The sequence below is a fragment of the Bidens hawaiensis genome, unplaced genomic scaffold (genome assembly GCF_021521415.1).
Source record: "Bidens hawaiensis isolate Kalapana, Puna unplaced genomic scaffold, B.hawaiensis_p1.1 tig00041737_1, whole genome shotgun sequence".
Lineage (NCBI taxonomy): Eukaryota > Viridiplantae > Streptophyta > Magnoliopsida > Asterales > Asteraceae > Bidens > Bidens hawaiensis.
This window is the reverse complement of record NW_027497398.1, coordinates 21,448-43,610: the sequence shown is the minus strand read 5'-3', so window position 1 is coordinate 43,610 and position 22,163 is coordinate 21,448. Positions and strand designations below refer to the sequence as shown.

The 22,163-nt window shown below is 36.5% G+C and overlaps 1 protein-coding gene across 1 annotated transcript; it reads right to left on the bottom strand.

Moving 5' to 3' along the window:
* Positions 1–4,269: 4,269 nt before the first annotated feature.
* Positions 4,270–5,471, bottom strand: LOC143593165 (protein IQ-DOMAIN 19-like). The gene has a single exon (XM_077072882.1). It carries the CDS (start codon positions 5,463–5,465, stop codon positions 4,338–4,340), a length of 1,128 nt encoding a protein of 375 aa, XP_076928997.1. The 5' UTR covers positions 5,466–5,471; the 3' UTR covers positions 4,270–4,337.
* Between the last annotated feature and the right edge of the window lie 16,692 nt (positions 5,472–22,163).

The following is a 22,163-nucleotide window of genomic DNA, read 5'->3' as shown; positions in this document are numbered from 1 at the left end:
GCAGATTTTAGCATACAAAGATGTATTTTATTACATAGGAAAACCATGGAATTAAATTATTAAATTTTTACCAGAGTTGCATAAATATCTTAATTTTATAAAAATATTTTAATTATATTTTTCTAGTGGACACAAAAATCATAAAAATTCCTCCAACACAGAAAGGTATGTGCAGCTATTTCAGTGCGCAACAAAATGGTTTTATTTTTATAAAATTTATTACCCAGACAAATTAAACGATTCCAATTGGGTTTGGTTCCTAACTCAAAATATTAACTTCCAGAAGTGGAACCAACCAATTTAGACTTGTCGAAAAAGGGTGTCGGGAAGACAGACCAGAATCCGTCATCGCATCAGCTTTGACACTCGATCTTATAAAATCATAAAAAATATTCAAATCTCGTCCAAAAATTACATAATATACCTTTCTAGAAACTAGACTCAAAGTAGAATATCATAGAAACAAGAATCGATCAAAAACAATATATTTTCATCGAGTTACAGGCCGAGCAATAAACGAGTACTAATCTGTCAGAAATTGTTATAATCAAAACTCAACCCTAACGTGTTCAACAAAGGGTTTAATGGTGAAAAAGAGTTATACCAAGATAGAACCGACCTGGAATTGAAGTTTGGATGGCCAGAAACGGGCTGGTCTTGCATGGAAATCGAGAAGAGAGGGAGAGGGGGGGCGCCGATAGGCCTAGATGGTTAGGGTTTAGGTTTATTTATTTTTATTTTTTGTATAATATAATAACAATAATACATTCTAGCCCCTCCACTTTACTAATGATCAAATTTGTAAGAAAGTTAAGTGAGAAACGTTTACGAGGCCGGCAAGGAGCTCTCGGAAGAATGTCGGGTCAAGCCCGAAAGGTGTACACAACACTACAAGGTTAAACCTTTTGTCGGAAATTAACGGGCGTTACATTGAAAGGAAGAGGATCCTTGAAGCTGGTGGGTAGAGGATCCTTGACGGAAACCTAAGGATCCAGGCTGGAATGAGGAGGATCCTTGTGAATGGTTACCGGAGGATCTTAAGTGTTGACTTGAGGATCCTTGTTGAAGGATAGATGGTCCTTGCAAGTACTGGTTAGAGTATCCTTTCTGGAAGAGATTCGAGGATCCCTGTTGAGGATAAAAGGGTGCTGGACATCTTTGACCCTGGAGATCCGGAGTGCTGAAGTTAAGAATTTTTGGCATGATGGGGCTCGCGTCTTCAGCAACCTTCCTGGTTCTCCTAATTTCCTCAATTTTATGGAGGATTCTCTGGTTGGTCTTGTTTTGCTGCTCCATATAGTTCTTCATCTGCGCACACAAAACAGAAACATCACTGTTAGCAGTTACCGTTTGGGAGACAGTAGTGGATTTTGATCCAAAGAAAACGGCAGTCTCCTTCTTCTGAGCAACAGTTATGGGCTTTTTTGGCTTCCTAGAGGCAGGTAGTGGTGGCAAAGTTATTTGAGCCGAAACACTTGAAGTAGCGGTTTTAGAAACAACTTTTCCTTGAGAGGCTATCGAGCGATAGCTTTGAATGTAGGGATTGAATAAAGGCAAGAACTTTTCAGGATTAAAGCACCAGGAGCCCCACGGTGGGCGCCAAATTGTTTTGGTAAAAAATCGGTCCTAAGGATCAAGTAACCAAGTTCGTGTGTTAGGATCGGTGCTTGTATGAACAAAATGATCGAAGTAATAATTGTAAAGGTTGAACAACAAGATTTATACCAGGAAAAGCCTTTGGTAACTAGTATTCGCCGGCATAAAAACCTCGGGTAGTGAAAACTATCACTACCGATTATATTGAACTAAAAATATTACAAGAGGTGGAATTAGAGCTGATCGTGAGTACAATGTGTTTGTTACTGTGATTCTGAGTGTGCTATCTATGTTGTGTGTTTTGTTGATCAGCCGTAATTCAATATAAATATACAAAATTACAACGGTCATTAACTACTTTAGCTATAAATCCGGCCACGTTCGTTTACTCTTTCGTCTTGACCGTTTTTGGAGCGTGAACGAGAGGGGATAACCTGGTAACATATCCCATCTGTAAAAATAGGAATTCCAGTAAGTACGTGCTTTACCTTCAGAAATAGATTAGAATATAGTTGTAATCAACTGTTGAGGATCATGTAACCACTAAGGATCCTTAGTCCAGTAAGCAGCTACTAAGAATAGCTGATCCACAAGAATCAAGAATCCTGGTCCCAACACTTACACATTTAATTCCATTGCTTACACATGATTGTGACGGATCTAGGGAATCAAAAGAAAGGAAAGTATGCAGCTGTTGGGTGATGTTTTGGAGTGTAGATGTGCTCCTTCTAAGTATAAAATGTGCCCATATCTTTCATACCTCACAAAATTCGGATTTGGTGCTTCATCTTCATCTTAGGATAGTGACTGGTGGAGAGTATTCAAGTGTAAAGACTGCAGCTCTTGGATTGTGTTTGGAAGAGAGTCTTACCCTACTAGTGATGTTTTACTTTCAACATTGTCACATAATGTTTCTAAGGAACGATTTTTTGCATGGGTATTGCATATTTACCTTTTTGAATTCATGAGGAAAGCATACTTAAGTTCAGCCATTATGAACTTCTCTGGGCTACACTATATAATCTGTTTTTAACAAGGGATTTGGGAGATGTGTAATTATATTGTAATAATGTAGCTACACACATAGGTTCATATAAGTACATAAGAACTTATATAAAGGCATAAATTTAATTAGGCGCACCAGGTATTTGTGTGTATATAAGTGCCATAGTTTTTACATTTAGATAGGTATTAGGAGAAGAGGCACTCATGGGTATTACTCATGCACCAGTCAATAATATGCTGCCACCTCATTTCTATTCTTAATTACCACGAACCACAAAGTTACTGGCAACACCTACCCGCAAATACCCTAAAACTTTATTAATTCATTTTAATTCTTTAATGGTCAACAATGAATTAATTTTGTGTGGCAAACCTTTGACATAGAATGAAGCCATGCATCTTACCCACATGAGGTGGGGTGGTGTTACCATATGAGTTGAAAGCCATACGCCCTACCTAAATGGCTGCCCCTTCCCCTCTTATGTACTCTCTCATCTATTTTCATTAGAACTTATAAAATATTTATTATAGCTACAGCATACTTGGTAAGTTATGAACACATATTTTAACAAGTAGCATGAATATATGCATATAAATATATATGTGTACATATGAATTTGTTAGTGTAATTAATCTAAGGGTGTCAAGTACATAATATAATGATCTTACGGTTTTATCTAGGCACATATATCAGTTATTATATCAGCATGTACATATGTATGATAACTTAGGACTTACTAAGTAAGATTCTATGCTCTATATTAAGAAAGAACAATGTACTTAACATATAGATAAGGATAGATTACAAATTTGAAGGATGTTACAGCCATGACAATATCCGTCCGCGGATTAGGATCCGCATCCATAGCCAAGTTTCTTGACCTTTTCTTTTTATTTTTTAGTTTTTAAATATATGTTGGAATTTTGTTATGTATATACAACTGATTGCATATTTATATAATTTCAGTTGTTTATGTTTTTATTGTATGTTTAAGATGTTTTTACTATTTGGTTGGCTACATATGCGTTGGTAACTTAGTTTCAGTTACTTCTGATTTTTTTAGTATAAAAATTAAATATATACATTTAAATAAAATCTATTTTTGTATATAAAATAACTTTCAAAAAAGTGAATAATTTTTTTTTTGTAAACTACAATATGGCATTAAATATAAACACTAAAATAAAATCTATTTTATTTTTTATAAATAAAATATATTTTAAAAAAGATAATAAAAAATTTTGTAAACTATGATATGGCCAATCAAAATACATAACAATATGCTTCATATTTCCGATATCGGCTCGTGAAAGTTTGACAAGTTATGATAATATAGTCCATGTTGACCAATACAAATCATATAGCAAAGTTAATATAGGTTCATATGGACCATACAGTAAACTTTAATATTGGTTTACAAACATCGTCTTGGTATTCAAGTTAAATATGACACGCCACAAATAATATATCAGAACCGTGTAATATAGTTCCACATAATACGTACAGGATAATCAAACATAAGAAAGAGAGAAAATAGGACACTGGAACGAATTAATATTTAGTACACTTTGTAAACTAAAAAAAATTAAATGCACACTATATACTCACGTAAAACTAAGAGGAAAAAAGGGCCTTTTGAGTGCTAAAAGATCCGCATGATCCAAACTTTAAAATTGCTGAAAATCATATAAATAAACAAGATATAATAAGTATGACGGCACCTTCTGATGATCAATCAGTATTCGTTTCGATAATGAGTATCAAAACCAACAAGCGACTGGCAGTAATTAACGGTCGTTAGCACGGTACTCGTTGACCCGCACTCGCTTCCAACAAGAGAAACCGTTGACTTGTCGAGCTTTACCGACCACGGGTAGTGACAGTTTTGAGCACCCACACCCGTGTTTGAAGACGACCGCTGCATCCTAACAGCTCTCGGGACATTCCGCCCTTCTATAGATGGGCGTCGCCTCGTTACACTCGAAAACTGCCTCTCGTATGCCTTGTTAAAATCAGCCGGCCGCTGCTTTGGCGCGCTGTGGGACCGCACTTTGGCCCTTGATGATTGCGTGTTCGCCATATAACTCGGGAACTCGTAAACTGACTCGGCGTATTTGGGTTTTGAAGCCGGGCTACTTTGAGCGGTCACATACGAAAAGTCCTCAAAATGGCGACCATAACCCCTCGGGCTTGGTTCCGATGGTGCGGGTGAGACGGGTATCAACACTCGTTCTTTAGAGTGGCTTTTTCTTGTACTTCTAGTGTCCATTTCAACTATCTTGATGTGTTCTTCTGACACGTCCTGATCTCTGATACCATGATAAAATTCCGACTCTGGCCAACCATAATAATTAGTGACTTCATCATTACTACCCCTTCGTCGCGCACAGGCTCGGGCTTGAACCGATACTAACGCCTGCATACACCGCAACGTCGCAGTAGCCCGTTTCCGCACCAAGTGACCCCTCACCAACGCTTGTAGCTTCACTAGTCCTTTCAAAGCAACCAAAGCCTTTCTTGCTAAGTAAGACCGAAAAACCGATTGAATTTTTGTAGCGGCAGCATGCCTAACAATGGATGCTGCCGCTACAGCGGTTGCATTGGCAATGGCTACTTCCATAGCAAGCTTCTTCTGCTCATAATTATCATGTTCATGCATAGATGATGGTGGTACGGAAGATATCAAGTCTGTGGAGTTACTGGTGGTGGTGGCGGAGGCAGACGAGCGCCGGAAGCTCCATCTACGCTTCTCCTTAGGGGTTGATGGTGCACCGGAAGTGGGTGGTGTTGGGCTTTCATGGACGATTTGTTTGTCTTTTTTTCCGGCCAACAAGTTCTTGATCCATTTGCTTGTTTTCCCCATGTCTTTGTGACTGACTATCTTCCAAACTCTGGCATTGTGACCAATTATTTGTAGATCTAAATTTCTATTTCTAATTAATTATCAACTTGCTTCCAAAGACCATTATGACTTTAAGCTTTAATATTATAATTCCATATAATTAGTTTATGTATACGGTTCATGCAATTAATAGTTTGTCTTTTATACAAAGATTTCATTGAGATTTTATTCGGTTTAGGAAATTGATAGTGAATTATTTATTTAATTTATATTCCAATTAACTTTTATACTTTAATAAGTTATATGACGAATTATTAACTTATAATATATTTAATGTATTTTATAAACCGTTTATTTTGATGTTTTTAGTAAAAATTCAGAGATTGCTGATGCATACATGACCACAAAATATCTATATGTTTATATAGTGTGCCTCTGATTTATTTGGTGAATCGTCAAAGATCAAGAATCAACACGAGCTCTATGGGCCAAGAACATGAATATTAAATTCAAGAAAATCATGCCTAAAAAAGGTCAACGATAAGCGTATGCTAGATTCACGATCGGGCCATGTATAATAGACCATCAGTATTCTAGAAAAGATCAATGAATGTGCACAAAGGAGGAGTCCCACAGTCCCTGGCAGTGTTATAAAAATCCAAACAAGGCGCCAACTGATCCTTGATTAATCGCTAGTCCCCACTTCACTGATTAATTTTGGGCTAATCGGCCAATTAATCGGCTGATGGTCAAATCCTGCCAAAATCAAGATTAATCAGCTTTTTCAGATGAGGTTCTAGTAAAAATCGGCAGTTCCCGGCGAGATTCCGGCCAATCAGCAGATTCCGGCGAGATTCTAGGAAAAAATATTGGTTTTTAACGATATTTTAGCTCATTTCCGGCCAAAATGTGTGTGTGTATGTATAAAACTGAAAATTACATATAAAAATGTGTGCGTATATAATATATATATATATATATATATATATATATATAAGTGAAAATTATACATTAAAGTCCGGTATGATTAATCCCGATTAATCCGCTAATCTTCACTCTACCACTCGACTAGCGACTAGCAATTTTTACAGCATTGGTGTTTGGTATAGTCACCGAGCAAATACATCATTTCTAAACAAATTAATTTCAAGAAAAAGCGAAATACAACAATATAAAATCAAGAATGTAATATGGTACCAAAATTAAACCTGGCATTCCCTCATGAGCATAAACACACAAAACAAGGTTTTATGATATTCTCAATTAATTTATTAAACCATTGGAACGGAGGGACAAAAGACAACTAATTCTTGTAAGGAAAAACACTACTGGTTAAGACAAAAGCCTAATAAATGCCCTATTTTTCTTTCTTTTTCTTTTTTTCAATGAATGAGTCATTGCAAAGATGGTAAAACTTGTTTGGTTACATCACGACATACTTATATTTGTGAGACAAAATTAGACAGAAGGAGCATGGTGGATAATGGATCGACCATGCATTAATCGTGGAGTAACACGATAGGTCATCCGGCTTCGTACATGTTGTGGTTTTCCCTCTAATTTAGCTATTATGCAAGTCATTCCCCATAAATTACTCCATTTTGCTACAATAAAATCTCCATATTATCATTATATTTTAAAGGGCCCTCAAGCTCTAAACTACATTTCATAATGATAGGAGATCACATATATGCAAAGAGAAATTTGAGAGTGATTAAAATAATTTTAGTCAATATTTATGTCAAGTTGAGAGTGTGTGAGTTTCAAATACAATTTTCACACTCTATTCATATATATTTGAGAGATATAAACCCCTATAAAGACTATGGAGATATTGTAAGAGTGAACGATACTTGATTAATGAGACGTTGTAAGGATAATACATGCTTAATGAGATGTTATGACGGTGATCATTACTTACTGTGAAATGCTAAGGCGGTGATCACTAATCACCCAGTGAGATGTTGTAAGGATGATCAGTACCCACTTAATAAAATATTGAAAGGGTGATCATTGCCCATTTAATGAGATGATAAAGGGATGATTACTACAAATTAAGATTACTGAGATGTTGGAATGATAATCACTATTACATAGTGACTAATGAATGTCTGATCACTACCTTTCATAATGATAGGTAGTGATCAGACATTCATTATCTGATCATTATTACATAGCTTAGGCTATCCACTATGGTAGGGGCATCGAAGCCCCTCCACCGTGCCACGTCAACACTACGTCATCGTCTCGTAGAAAACGGGGCATCGAACCCCGCCCCCGCTATGGTTAATGCCCCTTGGGCGCCCCGAATATATATATGTGTGTGTGTGTGTGTGTGTGAGAGAGAGAGCCCACCGCGCCCATCGTCCCCTCCACCGCTCCACTTCCGCGCCCCCACCAACGACGCCCCGGAGCGGTGTTCCATGCCCTCGGCGCCCCGTTTCTCCCCCTTCCGCGCCCCATAGCGAGGAGCCTTAGTGTGATGATGAATGGGTGATCATAACACACTTAGTGACGCATAAGGAGATGATCACTCCTTAGTGAGACGTTGCAATAGTAATTTCTATCAACTTAGATGGACGATTATGCTGAAAACAAACTATAGATTGAAAATCAAGAAGTGGACATGAAATAGATTTGTTAACATCCACTGAAACTACTATACATCATGTTGTTATCTCTTCCCTTGTCTTTTAACTTATTATGTTTGTTCGTTTAGTAAATGGACGAGCATGAACAAAGAATTTCGTTCGATTAACTAGTTGTACGAACTCGACTACATGTCATGTTCGTTCAATTTTGTTCCCAAGCGTTCGATAATATTGTCGTTTTCGTCCGTTTTACGTTCGTTGATGTTTGTTTGTTTAAGTTTGTGTAAGAATGAATATATTATATATATTTATATATGGTAATCATTATAATTTATATAATAACAGATCAAAATAAATTAAATTATACCTTATTATTATATTAGTTTGATAATTATTGATGGACCTCATTACCCTTACTAGATAATAAAGGGTTCCCCCTGGATGTATATACGGGAGAGATTAACAAACATCACATACATAATCACAATCACACATGAAATTCGTAACCCTCTCTCTCTCTCTCTCTCTCTCTCCTGTTTTTGGTTCTCTCAAGAACCATAATCCTCATCCTTAAATATACATATTAAAGGGAAACTCGAGCAAGCTGGCAATCTTCGTCTGGATCTGACTCGTCTAGTGTGCTACCCTCTCTGCTGTAAACAGGTACGCGTATAGTTATAGGTTTATCATATTATTCATGTTTTTTATTATCATCATGAGGATTTGATCAACATGTGGTATCAAAGCGATGTTGGTTAATCAGTTCTTTATGTTTTTTTCTAAATTTGGATCTAAGCCAAAAGACATGAACTAAACTCTGAGAAACCCTAATTCTGTTTTTATTATCATTATTTTCAACTTATTAAAATCTGGTTTTATATAAACTGTAAAGAATTTTTTAACCGATTTCATATTAAAAATATGTTAAAAATTTATGGTTTTTTCAGTGATGTTTTTCGTGTTCATCATTTGTTTAATTCTTTTGAAAATAATATATATTTTGGTTAAAATTCAGATTATGGTTGTGTTTTTCCTAAAATAATTGGATAAACAAATCTCAAAAGATTTTTATGAAATTTGAATAATTATTAAGATTATGAATTTTGAAATTAAATAAATCTTGAAGATAAAATAAATCCCTAAGAATTTGAACCAAAATTGTTACCTTAAATAATTTTGGATTATTATAGTTACCGAAATCTTGGTCAACCCGAGATCTCATTATATCCTAAAACTTATTAAAAACCGAAAACCCAATAAAAACCGAGAACTCAAGTGTTGGCCGAGAACTCATAAGTTGACCTAGAACTCATAAGTGTTGGCCGAGAACTCATAATTTGACCAAGAACTCATTACTAGAATTGAAAGCTCATTACAAAACCGAAAATCAAAACTTTTCTAAACTAAGTAGGTGACTGTTAACTAATGAAATATTTTGTAAACACTTAAAACTTAAAGATCTTTTACAAAACATAAAAGCTTTACTTAAATAAATTTTGATGTATCATTTCTGCCCAATTGTGATGTGTTACATCTACCCCTCACTCAAGTATAATTACAAAGCTTTGTTAATTTTTCCTACATGATTTAAATGTCTCACTTATGCCCAAAGGTGATATGTTACATTTATATCCAGCAAAATTAACCCGTGCATAATTAAAATAATTGTCTCACTTCTACCCAAGAGTGATGTGTTACAATTATTTTGCACGCGTACTTAAATGAATTTTACTTCTGCCCAAGGTGATGTATAGAATTTTAAACAAACTATTACTTTGATATTAATAATAGACATATCACATCTTCAATAAAATATAATAATCTTCACATTAATGATCCTTCATTAATCTTATAAACATATTTTAATCTGCCTTACTTTAATATCCCATTACATTACTCACTATAATTTTCTTCCTAGAATTTACTACCTCATTCAAATCATCCACAAACCCAATAATTTTTGCTTCATAAAGAATTTCATTAACTTTTAGCTCTTCTCGTTTTTTTATCCCTCAAGACATGACCATCCCGTTGCTTCTTCTAATAATAGTAATAATATCTATAAAATAATCAAAATATTCCTAAGACACATGCACTCCTTAAAATTCCAACTATAAAGTTAAATGGCAATACTAAATACATCATAATGTACGGTATCATGATTCATGACCCATAAAATTAACGGCTCACACACTAAAATAAGTACAATTTTTCAGTACATTGGATACTAAATTTTTTAATAGTACAATTTGATGTCTTAAAAATCAACTATAACACTCAGAAGTATCAAAGAAAAATGAGTGCTTTGATTAGCAACATATGAACAAGAAAGACAATTTCTGGTACTAGAAAATAAGATATTATTCAACTCACCACCAATAAAACCTAAAAGCAGATAATTCTGAGGTTCATGGACAAAGTACAAGTATTACTTTGAGCTTTAAGTTCTCTAATGAGAAGCCTCATTGCAAATATATAACATTATACTAGGCATAAGCAATGAGACTATTTATAATTTAAAAGAACTGTCTGCTAAAATCAGTAGTCGCATATTCATGATATTTAAGTCTTTCTAATCAAAATATTCCAATTAACACATGAGATTTTGAGTCTAGTTCTATACGTTTTCCTTCCCAAAATCAACAAATAACAAGCATGAGTGCTAGTGACAAATTTAAATGTTAAGGCTATTACACCCATAACAAACTTTCTTCTAGTCATGCTTTATGATACCTTAAAGACTCTGAAGATTAATCGGAATTGAGTATCAATACTTAAGCTACATTATGACAGTTGTGAGGTTTGCATTGCCAATATAAAGTCATAAACTCTCATTTATTTGTTATTCATAATTGGATAGAAACATTATAAAACAGAACTAGATGATGCTATACACTTTCACAACTTTTGTTATCATGGAAATGAGAACTTAACAATAGACAATGAAAGCAATAAATGTCATCATTGAAACCAAAATTTCATGAGAAATCATGACATGGTTGATGAATATGATTTTTCATCTAATCTCATTCTCAGTGATTTTAAAATCATGTGCTAGATGCCATAAACATTACTAGGCTCAAGGAATAAGTATGGATCCACTTGAAGTTATATTTCACTAACATTCGTGGAACTTATTTCAAATGGAATATTCATACATAATTTATCATTTAAACGACTATTTACTTGTATCTAATCTGACTTCTATGGTCCATTGTCTTAAAAGAGATCCATTCATATATACTTAATATAATTTCTTCTAAATATGTCCCTAAGTTTCTTATGACATCTAAACGTTAAGGAAATCAATCAAGAACGTATGAATGGCAGGTTCCCATATCACATACATCATTGAAACTTCTCATGTAGTTTTCCAAGAGATTCAAAGATCAGTGGGAGCATTAAGTGTCTTAATCATAACTTGCAAGACTTTCAATATGTAGGTGTGAAAACTTGATATTATCTCAATTTACACCTCTTGTACAAGACATTTCTCCATCACAACATTGTTTTATCAAAACTTATCTCCTTAGAATTTAATGCTACCCTTACAAAAGTTTTATTGTTGCTTAAATGTGGGCGTACTCAAATTTCTTACTAAAATAATCCTCACCAAGAGAAACTACAAATACTTATAATATTAACTTGTTTCTCTACTAGAATATATTGGTCTTTAAAATATTAACCTTAAGCATGTTAATTTTCTAAAGGTTTCTAAGGTCAGTGGGAGAAGTAAAAGTTCTTATAATGACTTACCATAAGTACAAGATGTGGGGGGAAGAGTGTCGTCAAATTTTACTCCGAATTTACCTCCGAGTACACCTCTTGTACACCATGCTGCACCAACTATTACACACTTGGAATCCTGAAAATGAAAGAAACCTAAACAAGAGCTAATCCATAAAAGAAACTTCTAATAAACCCACTAATCAACTCATGAGGTCATCCAGGTTTTGAAGCCTACTAACTTTGATGATTATGTAACCTCCTTAACTAAAGCTGAAATTGATGATGGAAAGTTTACTAATTCTACCTCTTCTAATTAAACCATTAGCATCAATCAATATTCTTAATGGAATAAAGCTATTATTAGCAAAATTGACTCCATAAGTCAGAATAACGTTTGGATTTGGTTGAATCACCTAAGATTGTTCATAGCTAAACTAAACCCTAATACAAACGCTAAGACACTAAGAAGTACAGTTGATTGTTATAGATTATATTAAAGAGGGAATAAATTATCAAAAAATCTTCTTGCCTATATTACAGAAGATTTCTTTGAGGATCATCACTGTTCAAGAAGTTTATAATAATTAAGAGCTACATTATAATAACATTCCTTGACAACTGACTTATATATTTACATGTTCATAAATCAACCTGAAAGTTCTAAACAGAAGGTCAAAGAACATTTAGTCTGTAAGTCAATAAAATCCCTGTGACATTCGTCAATTTTTTATTCGTATTTGTATTTGTAAACCCGACCCCGAGGGTCGTTTCAATGTATTATCATTATTAATTATCATTTAATAAAGTTTCCCGATGTTTAATGTTCGCTGTTGTTCTTTTATTTCTATATTCGATTTAATTATGAAATCCCGAACTTCATCGATAATCGAGCTTTACGGGTTAGGCACGTGAATATCCAAAACCATAATTAGTTAACCTCAAATATAACACTTCAAAGTTTAAGGTCCATTCTGTAATTTATATTTTAATTCAAAATTAAATAGAATCTGGTTCTAGAGGGACCTAAGTTGTAAAATTGATTCAAAAATATAATAAAATAAGCAAACCCTACCCCGCCCCCCTCCCCGTTTTCCCGGCCACGTCGCCGGTGGCGGCGCCGGAAGTAGCAAACACCCCTAAATCCTTAACATTTGACCTGAAGTTTTAGTCTAACGCGTTTTGTCGTGAATTAGCATCGTTATCTAACATATTAATTACATTATAGCAACATGCAGCCGCGATTAATACCCACGATCCCCGCTGGAAAATCCGGTAATCAAATCAATGTCATTAATGCGTATACACTCCAATTCGTTGTATAAATAGAGACCCAACCTTCATTACAACTTGCTCACTCCTTCTAACCCCCCCTTTAATACACTGAGTTATCTGTAATTGGGAGACCTTCTTAAATTTTTCGGCAACCCTTGTTCTCCATCAAACAAAAACATTATAAGGTGATTGTTATATGCATTTAAATGACGTTACTTCAATGAATAAAAACCCTAAACTAATTTCACCAAACATGGAACAGAATCCTCAATTGCAAATCTAGGGTTCATGGGGAAGAAGATGAACTTTAATTATTGTATATAAACAATCTGTTTCAAACTTAAATTGAATATCAAGCATAGAACAACTGGTTAAGCTGTGGTGTTTGTAACCAAGAGACCTGGGTTCGAAACCCAGGTCACGCGCCCTCTTTTCATTTTTTTAACCTGGTTAGATTATTATTATTATTAATCAAAAACATATAAAACTGTTAATATACACACACACACATATATATATATATATATAATTAAAACTGCCTTATAAACGAATGTTCCACCTAGAGCAGTTGGTTAACACTGAAACTTACACCACCAAGACCCGTGTTCGAAACCCATGTCAATCCCATATTTTTTTATTAAATATTTTTCCAGTTTATTAATAATAAATAAATCATTTTAATCAATTAAAAATCAAAATAAATTTATAAAAACCTTTTTAAATTAAATAAAAATTATATAAATTAAATATAAAACATAACTCACCATTTCACACTTAAAAACCGAGTTCCTCGTTTTTGTAAACCGTAACTAAAAATCGTCTACTAATTTTAACGTAAACTTTAATTTACTAAAAATCGTTCCGTTAACGGAATAATTCTAAATATAACATATAAACAATAGCTCAAGCTTTACGAACATATAAACTTCGTTTTCTCGCCATCAAAGTGCTTAAATCGTATTAATAACCGATCTTTCGTTGAATCTTAAATAGTAATAAAATAATCAAAAATATAAAAGTAATATAAAATAACGTCTTTCAAGATATGCAATAATAAACCCCATACGATTATCGGTTAAGTCTTGTTTTTACTCAATTTAGTTAGCACGGATCCCTTGCTTCGGCTTACGTGATGTGTTCGGTTATGGTTATTCTCAAACGCTTTCAAGTACTTATCCCATTTTCACCTCAATCATTAAGGTGAGTTTTCACAACCCCTTTTTAAATGTTTTATTTTTTTGGGGTAGCATATGTATCCATTATAAAATTCAAGTGTTACGACTTCAATTACTTACAAACTACAATTCAATCATGAACTTGTGTGCTTATTTTTTTAATTGTTATATACGTGGAATTCAAGTGGTTGTCTCATTAAGTATGATCATACGCCCCCCTTTGCACTCAGGTCCATTTGTATCGAGTGGAAAATGGACCTCATTATCCAAGTACGTTGGTAGCTCCAACTGGAAAGGACCTTCGTTTATTCTTCACACTCAGGTCCATTGCATCGAGTGTAAAGAATCCTTATGTGCTTTTCACAAGTTTTCATGGAATTGTATGGATTTTACGTAGTATTTAAACTGTGAAAATCTCACCAGCTATATTTATAGCTGACCATATTTTATACATATGTTACAGGTACCGTGATTAGAGGATGAAGGACTAGAAGACGCTTAGAATGCCTAGGATATTTAATAAACGAGACATTTGTTTTTATTATGATTTGATTTCAATTTGTATTCTTATTTGAACTTGTGTTACTTGGGTTATTAATGAATTAATGTTATTATGGTCACAAAATAGTGTCACATGTGTTTGAATAATCTATAAGTCACACTCGGGTGTTTCCGCTTAAGCCAGGGTTTTATAGATTGGTATCAGAACCGTAGCTATAAGATAGGGCATTAGACGTAGTGTTCTAGTTTAGCTGTAGCTTAATTGTTTAAATTGTTTAGGTTGGATAATCAGAAAATTATGTGGGTCTTTATTTGATTGTTTGAACGCACTTACTATTATTGCTATATTGCTTAATTCGTTTATGCCTCATGTATACAAAAGCACACATAAGTCCAAGGCTTAGGCCTAAAAATCTAACTTTTCAAAGGATTTACAAACAAGTTTCGTTTGGGTGTTCTGATAATTCTTCTGCATAAAAATGATTCGTCATGGCGGGTATGTAGTAACTGGAAGGGGGACATGATTTTTTCATAAAATCTTGACACCAAGGTTCATGAAACCTAAGGATCAGCAATGCGCATATATCCAATCAGACGCTGGACCCGGTTGCTTACCTGGAGAGTTCGGGAAGGGCATGAAACTTATTAGGCCAAAATGTACCACCCAAATGCCATACGAGTCACCACTTTATGTTTTCAACCGTGATCATGTCCTCTTTGTGATAAGGATATGGTTGCATCCTTTAGGATGTCACACAAGTCATGGTGGTTCATGCAACGAGTGACTCCGACCCTCTATGTTTTACAATGTGTTTTAACCAAAAGTATGTCAAGTCGTGGTGATACACGAATACCCAGCTTTTGGTTCGATTTATTTTTGACATTTCGATTTTGTGTTGGAACATAAGAGTCCATGGTGGTTCATGAAAACTCTAAGTCCCTCACAATACGTATATTATATTTATGGTTTTCATATTTTAACAAACTTTACAAAAGATTAATTTTCTTTATATATATCATGCACTATTCCGAGTCTCACAATTTTCGTTACCCTTGTTTGCAGAATGGCTTCCCGTAACCTCAAGCGTTGATCATCTGGAAATTCTAGCCGCAAGATAACTTCCCAAATCCTTAAGCACATGACAGCGGTCCTCCCTAATATCATGACCCAGATGCACTAGAATATCATGGCTAACGTTAACCCTCCTCCTCCCCCGCCTACAGCTCCGGTTGTGACCTTTAAAAACTTTACCGATGCCATACCTACCTATTTCGATGGAACTCAAGGTGCCACTGCCCTACTTCAGGGGTACAAAAAGGTGGAAAGCGTGGTTTACCAAATCGAATGTCCTGATGATAAGCGAACCCGATTCGCTACGGGTATGTTCGAGAAAGGCGCTCTTACATGGTGGGTCAAGGAAAAGTCGACCCGTGGTGTTGAAGCTGCCATGGCCTTGCCATGGAACGAATTGAAGGATCTCATGACCCAACAGTTTTGTCCTCCAAATGAGCTTATGAATTTGGAGGCTGAGTTTTGGAACCTCAAGCAAGAAGGTGGTGAGTACTCCGCTTACACCTCTCGTTTCAACGAACTTAGTGTGTTGGTTCCACATCTTATTACCCCTACCTCGCGTGCCATCGAGAAGTACATTAGGGGACTACCGAGACAGATCCAAGACAGTGTCTTCAGTAGTTTGCCTAAAGAACTTGGCGACGCAATCAATCTGGCCGCTACATTAACCGAAAATCATGTCAAAGACGGGACTTTGACACTGAAATCATCCAAGAAACCGATCGAAAAACCCGCTTCTGAACCAAAAGAAACCAAACCCGGACCATCCAAAGCTGCTTACTCTTCTACCCATCACCGTGAAAGAAAGCGCAAGAACTACGCGCTAACCCAACAAGCCGCACCTCAACCCCAAACCAACCCCGCACCACCTTTCAAGAAGGCTTATAATGGACCCCATCCCCATTGAACCACTTGCCTTCGTCATCATTCGGCAAATTCTGCTTGCCGCCAATGCAACCGTTGTAACCATTCCGGGCGTTTTAGTAACACCTGTCGAGAAACCACCATAGCGGCTCCCCCGAGGGCTGCTCAGCTGAATCCTCGACCTGTGCCATATGTCCAACCTGTTAACCAAATACGAGCTTGCTATAATTGTGGTGAACTTGGCCATTTTCGTAGTGCGTGTCCACGACTCGCAAACGTTAACACACTTTGGCTGGCTCCTGCTCCGCAATTTCAACTCCAAGCATACCAAGCCTACCAAGCTATTCTATCGCAAATCCCTCAATTGGTGGCTACTCAACCGCTAGCTATCCAAGCACCCGCACCTCAAGAGGGTCAAGCTGCTCAAGCCGTTCAAGCTCCTCAAGATAACCATGGGTGTGCTTTCATGATGAATGCCCACCAAGCGCAACAAAACGATGATGTGGTGAACGGTACGTTTCTTATAGGCAACCACTTTGCAACCATTTTATTTGATACTGGTGCCGATATGAGTTTTGTGTCTTTTGAATTTGAGTCCTTGCTTGCTAAACCCTGATCTAATCTTAAGAGCTCGTACACTGTTGAAGTAGCGAATGGTAAATCCGTGACAATTGATTCCCTCATTCGAAGTTGCAAGATGAATCTTAATGGCCACACATTCTCAATCGACCTCATCCCGATGCAATTGGGAAGTTTCGACATCATAGTAGGCGTGGATTGGTTGTCCTCTCACTGTGCCGAAATCGTTTGCTTCGAGAAGATCATTCGTATTCCGATTACCGATGGTCAAACTCTTCGTGTTATTAGTGAAAATCCTTCTCCATTGAGCCTTAACCTCATAACTTGCTCTCAAGCCCATACGCACTTACGCAAGAAGTATGTAGCGTTCGTGGCTCACGTTGTTGAAAAGAAGGAGCAAAAGATTGAAGACATTCCGGTTGTTCGTGGTATCCCAAGGTGTTTCCGGATGACGTATCTGGTCTTCCTCCCATTCGTGAAGTTGAATTCCGCATTGACCTTGTGCTTGGTACAACTCCGATTGCAAAGGCTCCCTATCGTCTTGCACCCTCCGATATGCAAGAATTGTCTACCCAACTCCAAGAACTTTCGGAAAAAGGGTTCATCCGCCCTAGTTCGTCTCCATGGGGCGCACCTGTTTTATTTGTCAAGAAGAAAGATGGTTTCTTCCGTATGTGTATCGACTACCGCAAACTCAACAAGCTTAAGGTCAAGAATCGTTACCCCTTGCCTCGCATCGACGATCACTTCGATCAACTTCAAGGAGCTTCTTGCTTATACAAGATTGATCTTCATTCTGGTTATCATCAACTATGCGTGCATGAAGATGATGTATACAAGACCGCCTTTCAGACTCAATACGGATATTACGAGTTTAGGGTTATGCCCTTTGGGTTAACCAATGCACCCGCGGTATTCATGGACCTCATGAACCGCATGTGCAAGCCTTACTTAGATAAATTCGTGATTGTCTTTATTGATGATATTCACATATATTCTAAGTCCAAAACCGAGCATACAAAGCACCTTCATTCCATCCTTGATCTCTTGAGGAAGGAACAACTTTACGCGAAGTTCTCGAAGTGTGAATTCTAGTTGAGCGAAATTCCGTTCTTGGGGCACATAGTAAACGAAAAGGGTATTCACGTTGACCCCGCCAAAGTCGAAGCCATGAAGAATTGGAAGACTCCAACCTCTCCTACCGAAGTTCGTCCGTTTCTTGGTCTCGCGGGTTATTATCGTCGCTTCATCCTCAATTTTTCCAAGATCGCTTTGCCTCTAACCGTTTTGACTCACAAGGATAAGCCTTTTGTGTGGGGACCAAAGCAAGATGAAGCCTTCCAAACTCTCAAACGTATGCTTTGCGATGCGCCGACCCTTGCTCTCCCCGAGGGAAACGAGGACTTTGTTGTCTATTGTGATGCTTCTAACTAAGGCCTCGGTTGTGTCCTTATGCAACGAGGTAAAGTCATCGCCTACGCTTCACGGCAACTCAAAGTTCATGAACGGAATTACACGACGCATGATCTCGAGCTCGGTGCTGTTGTTTTTGCGTTGAAAATTTGGAGACATTACCTTTATGGCACAAAATGTGTGGTATTCACCGACCATAAGAGTCTTCAACACATTTTCGACCAAAAGGATTTGAACATGCGGCAACGTCGAGGGGCCGAATTACTTAGTGATTACGACTGCGAAATTCGATACCACCCCGGTAAAGAGAATGTTGTAGCCGATGCACTTAGCCGAAAGACTCATGTGAAATCGATCTTGCTTCATAGTGTGACCGTCCAAACTGATCCCCAACTCCGAATCTTTGAAGCCCAAGATTTCTTGGTCACCGAGGGTAATATGCACGATGAAATGTCTTGTGGCGCTGAGCTTCAACTCAAAACTAAGTGCGATGGTTTGTTGTATTACTTTAATCGTTTATGGGTTCCCAATCGTGAAGATCTTCGTTCTTTCATCATATACGAAGCCATAAGTCGCGATATTACATTCATCCCGGTGCGGATAAAATGTATTTCGACTTACGGTCCACATTTTGGTGGCCCGGTATGAAGAAAGACATTGCATTGTACATCGCAAAGTGCCTTACTTGCGCTAAAGTTAAGGCCGAGCATCAGCGACCATCTGGGTTACTCGTGCAACCACACATCCCGATTTGGAAATGGGAAGATGTGACCATGGATTTCGTGTTTAAACTCCCAACCACTCGAAACTGCCGCGATGGAATTTGGGTTATTATTGACCATTTGACTAAGTCTGTGCACTTCATTCGGATCAATGAAAAGTTCTCAGTTGATCAACTCGCTCAAATATATGTTCAACGTATCGTGTGTCGTCATGGTGTACCCTTGCGTATTATTTCCGACCGTGATAGTCGTTTTACTTCTCGCTTTTGGTTATCTTTGCAAACTACGTTGGGAACGCGTTTGGACCTTAGCACCGCCTATCACCCTCAAACAGATGGACAGTCTGAGCGAACGATTCAAACGCTTGAGGATATGCTTAGTTCTTGTGTTTTGGATTTTGGTGGAAACTGGGATTCTCATATTCATTTGATTGAGTTCTCCTACAATAACAGTTTTCATACGAGCATCGGTATGGCTCTATTTGAAGCACTCTGTGGTCGTAAGTGTCGTTCTCCTATATGTTGGAATGAGATTGGTGAAACCCAAATCACCAGTCCCGAACTTGTCCAAGAGACCACCGATCGAATTGCGTAAATTCCACAAAATCTATTAGCCGCTCGTAGTCGTCAAAAGACCTACGCGGATAATCGTCGACGACCTCTCGAGTTCAATGTTGGTGATCGTGTTCTTCTCAAGGTATCTCCTTGGAAGGGTGTTGTTTGTTTTGGTAAGAAAGGTAAAATATCCCCTCGATATGTTAGACCTTTCAAAATTGTCGATCGTGTTGGTAGAGTGGCCTATACTCTTGAACTTCCGCAAGAACTCGCAAATGTTCATCCGACGTTTCATGTGTCGAATCTAAAGAAATGCTTAGCTGAGGGAAACCTCCACATACCACTTGACGAAGTGCGCATCGATGAATCTATGCACTTTGTTGAGAACCCGGTGGAAATCATGGACCGCATGGACAAAGAGACCAAACGTAGCCATATACTTTGGTAAAGGTTCGATTGGAATCTAAACGAGGCGCTGAATTTACTTAGGAGTGGGAAGACCAAATGCGAATGAAGTATCCCTATTTGTTTGATACAGATTCTTTTGCCTAATTTCGGGATGAAATTTTCAAAAGTAGGGAATGATGTGACATTCGTCAATTTTCGATTCGTATTTGTATTTGTAAACCCGACCCAGAGGGTCGTTTCGATGTTTTATCATTATTAATTATCATTTAATAAAGTTTCCCAACGTTTAATGTTCGTTGTTTTTCTTTTATTTCTATATTCGATTTGATTATGAAATCCCGAACTTCATCGATAATCGAGCTTTATGGGTTAGGCACGTGAATATCTAAAACCATAATTAGTTAACCTCAAATATAACACATCAAAGTTTAAGGTCCATTATGTAATTTATATTTTAATTCAAAATTAAATAGAATCTGGTTTTAGAGGGACCTAAGTTGTAAAATTGATTCAAAAATATAATAAAATAAGCAAACCCTACCCCGCTCCCCCCCTCTTTCCCCGTTTTTCCGGCCACGTCTCACGTTGCGGCACCGGAAGTCACAAACACCCCACAAATCCTTAACATTTGACCCGAACTTTTAGTCTAACGCGTTTTGTCGTCAATTAGCATCGTTATCTAACATATTAATTACATTATAACAACCTGTAGCCGCGATTAATACCCACGATCCCCACCGGAAAATCCGGTAAATAAAATCAATGTATACGCTCCAATTTGTTGTATAAATAGAGACCCAACCTTCATTACAACTTGCTCACTCCTTCTAACCCCCCCCCCCCCCCTCTAATACACTGAGTTATCTTTAATTGGGAGACCTTCTTAAATTTTCCGGCGACCCTTGTTCTCCGTCAAACAAAAACATTATAAGGTGATTGTTATATGCATTTAAATGACATTACTTCAATGAATAAAAACCCTAAACTAATTTCACCAAACATGGAACAGAATCTCAATTGCAAATCTAGGGTTCATGGGGAAGAAGATGAACTTTAATTATTGTATATAAACAATCTATTTCAACTTAAACTGAATATCAAGCATAGAACAACTGGTTAAGCTGTGGTGTTTGTAACCAAGAGACCCGGGGTCGAAACCCAGGTCACGCGCCCTCTTTTCATTTTTTAAACCTGTTTAGATTATTATTATTATTATTAATCAAAAACATATAAAACTTTATATATATATATATATCTGCCTTCTAAACGAATGTTCCAGCTAGAGCAGTTGGTTAACACTGAACTTACACAACCAAGACCCGGGTTCGAAACCCGAGTCAATCCCATATTTTTTTAATTAACATTTTTCCAGTTTATTAATAATAAATAAATCATTTTAATCAATTAAAAATCAAAATAAATTTATAAAAACCTCTTTAAATTAAATAGAAATTATCTAAATTAAATATTAAAACATAACTCACCATTTCACACTTAAAAACCGAGTTCCTCGTTTTCGTAAACTGTAACTAAAAATCGTTTACTAATTTTAACGTAAACTTTAATTTACTAAAAATCGTTCCGTTAACGCAATAATTCTAAATATAACATATAAACAATAGCTCAAGCTTTTCAAACATATAAAATTCATTTTCTCGCCATCAAAGTGCTTAAATCGTATTAATAACCGATCTTTCGTTGAATCTTAAATAGTAATAAAATAATCAAAAATATAAAAGTAATATAAAATAACGTCTTTCAAGATATGCAATAATAAACCCTGTACGATTATCGGTTAAGTCTTGTTTTTACTCAATTTAGTTAGCGCGGATCGCTTGC

Coding starts and splice junctions, on each gene's coding strand:
- LOC143593165 (XM_077072882.1), bottom strand. CDS start 5,465: ATGGGGAAAACAAGCAAATGGATCAAGAACTTGTTGGCCGGAAAAAAA.